Here is a 4,935-nt window from a genome sequence, read left to right on the forward strand (position 1 = left end):
TCCTTGAGCAAACTGTTGGTTTGTTCTTGATACTGAATTTCTGATTCCAATTTATTTAGAAGTTCATTGATCTCATCTCCTAGTTTATTTAATATAGTCTTCAAGGCAGGTTGTTGGCCATAGCTTCTTAATGACAGGGTTTTTTTTAATATTGCCAATCTTTTCATTAACATGAGAGCATAATTGTTCCAGATCTGAGGAGGCCATTCCTGTAAGCCTCTCAAGCCAGTCTGGAGTAAACAGCCTACTTGCAGGTGGGTCGTGAGCCACCGACCTATTATACTTAACTTTTTCATATTTTCCTGTTGTTTATCATTAGGGATGCAAATATGGATGATCTCAGATTACCTGGATTAGGTCTTAGTATTTGATTATTTCAGAATCAGCCATGATAAGGAATTTTATAGAATTCCTAAGACCTGTCACTATTTAATCTCTTTCTTCAGAGAGGCTGATCGTCAGGGGTTCACTTTTGGAGAAAGTAAAAATGCAAGCTGCACAAGGAATAGGAGTGGACGTTCTGCAGAGTTATCAAGAGGATAGCACATACATGTGCACTTATAGTCACACACACACACACACAAGCCTTTTCCAGGAGAACATTGTTATTTTAATGATAATCATCTTTGAGAAAATACCTTGTAAGTATGAGTTTGAGAAAGGTTTTATCTCAACCTCAATCTATCTGACAGAAGCTCCTTTAGTGTGTTATAAGCAGCATGAATTCCAGCCAGTTTTCACTCCAAACGAAACATCAGAGAGTTTACATACAGAGGAAACCTTCAAAATGTGGTGAATGTGGAAAATTCTTTACTCAAAGATCATCTCTTACTCAGCATCAGAGGATTCACAGAGGAGAGAAGCCCTATGTATGCAGTGAATGTGGAACTTGTTTCCGTAAACAGTCAAATCTTACTCAACATCTGAGAATTCATACAGGGGAGAAACCTTTTAAATGTCATGAATGTGAGAAAGCCTTTCAAACAAAAGCAATCCTTGTCCAGCATTTGAGAATTCATACGGGAGAGAAACCCTATAAATGCAATGAATGTGGAAAAGCCTTTTGTCAGAACCCATCCCTTATTAAACACCAGCGAATTCATACTGGAGAAAGACCTTATAAATGTGCAGAATGTGGCAAAGCCTTCAGTCAGAGCATCTGCCTCACTCGTCATCAGAGAAGCCATTCTGGAGATAAACCTTATAAGTGTAAAGAATGCGGGAAGGCCTTTAATCAGAGTGCTTGCCTCGTGCAGCATCAGAGAACTCATTCAGGAGAGAAACCCTACACGTGTGCTGCATGTGGCAAAGCCTTCACTCAGAACTCTTCCCTTGTTGAACATGAAAGGACTCACACTGGAGAGAAACTCTTTAAGTGCAGTGAGTGTGAAAAAACTTTCCGCAAGCAAGCACACCTTAGTGAGCACTACAGAATTCATACTGGAGAAAAACCTTATGAGTGTGTTGAATGTGGGAAATCCTTTCGGCACAGCTCAGCACTTATTCGACATCAGAAACTTCATGCTGGAGATTAAAATTTGGAATTGTAATGAATATGGTAAAGTTTGTATGAGAACACCCTTCACCACCCCAAACCAGATTCTTGGGAATTTAACACTCAATCTGCAGCTGGGATGAATATTTTGCATTTTAAAATAGTTAAGAAATAGACCTCTGAATTAGTTAAAGTTTGATGCCTTCTCTGACATTTAATGGGTGTGTGACCTTATTATTTCTGAACCTCATTTTCCCCACTCTCCGCCAGAAGAATAGGGATGTTTCTTATATTTGCCTTGAGAATAAAAGTTGTATATGACAGTTAACTGCTTTTTAACATTTATAAAAATATGTAAATATTTCATTAAAAACAAGCAAATTGACATTAGTTTTTTTTGGTTCCTGTTTTTTTTTTTTTTTTCCTTCAGAACATTCTTGTAACTGGGGTATGATTTTATACTGTAGCTGCAGAAGCCTATTTAAACTATAATGCCTAGGTTTAAAGAGGAGAAGCATTAGCTTCTCCTCAATTGAAGACTGTTTTAGCCTTGAGAAATTTTGGATTAAATCAGAAAAAAAGGAAATGATTGGGATACAAGTGAACACTGTGAAGTATACTTCTGGATACCCTCAAGATCTTTATTTAGATTTGGACACTTCCCAGTTTTGGAACTAATTTGACTTTAAGCTCTAGGTTTCGTTTTTCCATGAAAAGGGAAACCTGACTAACAGTGAATAAAACTTCAGATTGTGGTACTTTTGTGTTTTGGGGGGATAGCAGTGGGGAGGTGGCAGGTAGAAGTGGGCACATGAAAACAGAGGGGATAAAATATAAGAGAACATAAGCATGTCGTTGAGGATGTGGCTGTACTTGTTTTGAACTCTAGCAGCACAGCACTAAAGGTAGTCTTTTAAAGGAGTAGGAGACGTTGAGTTCACAGTTGACAGCATGTGATGCCACTGACCAACAGCTAGCTCTACTTGTTGCCCTGCCTATTGCAGTTTCCACTCTACCAAGTCCAGCTTCCATTCAGAGTGTTACAGAGATTCTCCTGGGAGGCAGACAATCCTGCTGCAGTTGTGCCAGAGCCCCAGATTGACTTGATGACTCAGGGAGAAGTAAAGGCAAAGGGAAAGCTGATGCTATGCCACCATCTGAACAGGGTGTGAGGGTACAGTGGACTGGCACAGCCAGATGGGTGTAGGGATAGAGAAGAAGGTTAGGAAGTATTTAGAGTGTCAGGGCACTCTAAGGACAGACATTTTGAGTTCTGAGGTCCACACTGCAGGTTAAGAAGGCTCTAGGCACTGGACAAAATAGAGGCTGTGATGGGCTGAGTAGCAAGAGAAGTTATGGCCAGGTATAGGAGGATTAGGGAATCAACAACAGGTATATAAAGTTCAGGGTCTCATCTTATAGCTGAAGAATATGTCAGCTCTCCACCAGGAACTTCAAGGACCAGGCTTGTCCTAGACAATGCCACTCTCTAAGGAAATGTTCAAATTAATGATAATACTAGGTGGTCCCTTCTCCAGTTTCTGGGAGCACATATGCCTGAATCATGTTAAACATAGAGAACGACTGTGGGACCAATGGCAGGATTCCAGGTCTTGGGCCTGGAAAAATCCTATCTGCCTTTTCTCCTGGCTGAAAGACTCCATGCATGACCTGCTAGAAGCTGTAGGTTGGTGAGAGTATGAGTGTGTTGAATGTGGGAAATCCTTTCGGCACAGCTCAGCACTTACTCGACATCAGAAACTTCATGCTGGAGATTAAAATTTGGAATTGTAATGAATATGGTAAAGTTTGTATGAGAACACCCTTCGCCACCCCAAACCAGATTCCAGTAAAGGCAAAGGGAAAGCTGATACTATGCCACCATCTGAACAGGGTGTGAGGGTACAGTGGACTGGCACAGTAATTCAAAGATTATTTCCTTAGCGACATGAGGCTCAGAAAGCAAGAAACTCTGAGGGGAGATAAATGAGTAGAATTGAGGAAAGAACAATAGAAACAGGAGCCTGAAAACTCAGACAACATGTGTCTTGCTTCCCATTATGACTTGTCTGGCCACGGTTATCTTAAGCCACAAAGCCAGATATGATTGTATGTTGCATTGTTTTACCTCAAGCATAGAAACACCTCTGACCTTTACAAAGTGAGAGAGAATTGCTCATGACCTTCAGGACTCCTAAAGGCTTTAAAGTTTTTTTAGTCCCAGGCAGCACCTGTGGCTCAGTGAGTAGGGCACTGGCCCCATATACTGAGGGTGGGGGTTCAAACCCAGCCCCGGCCAAACTGCAACAAAAAATAGCCGGGTGTCATGGTGGGCACCTGTAGTCTCATCTACTCAGGAGGCTGAGGCATGAGAATTGCCTAAGCCCAAGAGCTGGAGGTTGCTCTGAGCTGTGATGCCACAGCAGTCTACCAAGGGCAACAAAGTGAGACTCTGTCTCTAAAAAAAGAAAAAAAAATTTTTTTTTAGTCCCTAGCTCAGTAGTTCCTAAAACTACACTAACAAAGTAGCCACTACCCACTTGTAGCTATTTAAATTAATTAAATAGAAGGAAAGATTTAGCTTTTTTTTTGAGACAGAGTCTCAAGCTGTCAACCTGAGTAGAGTGCTGTGGTGTCTCAGCTCACACCAACCTCAAACCCTTGGGCTCAAGTGATTCTCTTTCCTCAGCCTTCCTACTAGCTGGGGCTCCAGGCACCCGCCACAATGCCTGGGTAATATTCTATTTTTAGTAGAGACAGAGTCTTGCTCTTGCTCAGACTGGTCTCAAACTCCTGAGCGCAAGCATTCCACATGCCTGGGCCTCCCAGAGTGCTAAGGTTACAGGTGTGAGCCACCATCCCTGGCCATGATACTGAGTTTTTGATATTTTATTTTGTTTTTATTATTTTATTGTAATTTTATTTATTTATATATATATTTTAATTTTTTGACAGAATCTTACTCTGTCATCCTGGCTGGAGTGTTGTGGCATCATAGCTTACAGCAACCTCAAACTCTTGGGCTCAAGCAATCCTCTTGCCTTAGCCTCCTGAGTAGCTGGGACTACTGGTGTGCACCACAATGCCTGCCTAGTTTTCTATTTTAGTAGAGGCAGGGTCTCACTCTTGCTCAGGCTAGTGTCAACCTTCTAAGCTTAAGCTATCCACCTACCTTAGCCTCCCAGAGTGCTAGGATTGCAGGCATGAGCCACTGAGCCTGGCCTTGACCTTTTATTTTGACAAATAAGTACATTAAACTCCCACCTATTATAACCCTTATTTCATGAAAGAGAGTATATTTTATCTCCAAATAGGAAAGATTATATGTCAGAACAAATGACTTTTTCAAAACAAAGGATAAGTTGGAATGTTTGCATTGACATTTTTGTCCACAGTGAGCCCTGGAGTGTGTATTAGCATTCATGTGCCATTGCTGTCCC

The 4,935-nt window shown here is 41.2% G+C and overlaps 1 protein-coding gene and 1 pseudogene across 1 annotated transcript in view; one reads left to right on the forward strand and one right to left on the reverse strand.

Annotated features, from left to right (window-relative positions):
• LOC105887411 overlaps window positions 1-207 on the reverse strand; it is a 1,012-nt pseudogene extending 805 nt beyond the window's left edge.
• The window catches only part of ZNF501 (zinc finger protein 501), a 2,597-nt gene extending 774 nt beyond the window's left edge, over window positions 1-1,823 (forward strand). The window contains exon 2 of the mRNA XM_012808024.2: window positions 447-1,823. Within this exon, the coding sequence (XP_012663478.1) occupies window positions 720-1,535 (816 nt within the window). The 5' untranslated portion in view covers window positions 447-719 and the 3' untranslated portion in view covers window positions 1,536-1,823. The remainder of the gene's footprint in view (window positions 1-446) is intronic.
• Window positions 1,824-4,935: the final 3,112 nt, after the last annotated feature.

Source organism: Otolemur garnettii, unplaced genomic scaffold, assembly GCF_000181295.1.
Source record: "Otolemur garnettii isolate 467f Iridium unplaced genomic scaffold, OtoGar3 scaffold00082, whole genome shotgun sequence".
NCBI lineage: Eukaryota > Metazoa > Chordata > Mammalia > Primates > Galagidae > Otolemur > Otolemur garnettii.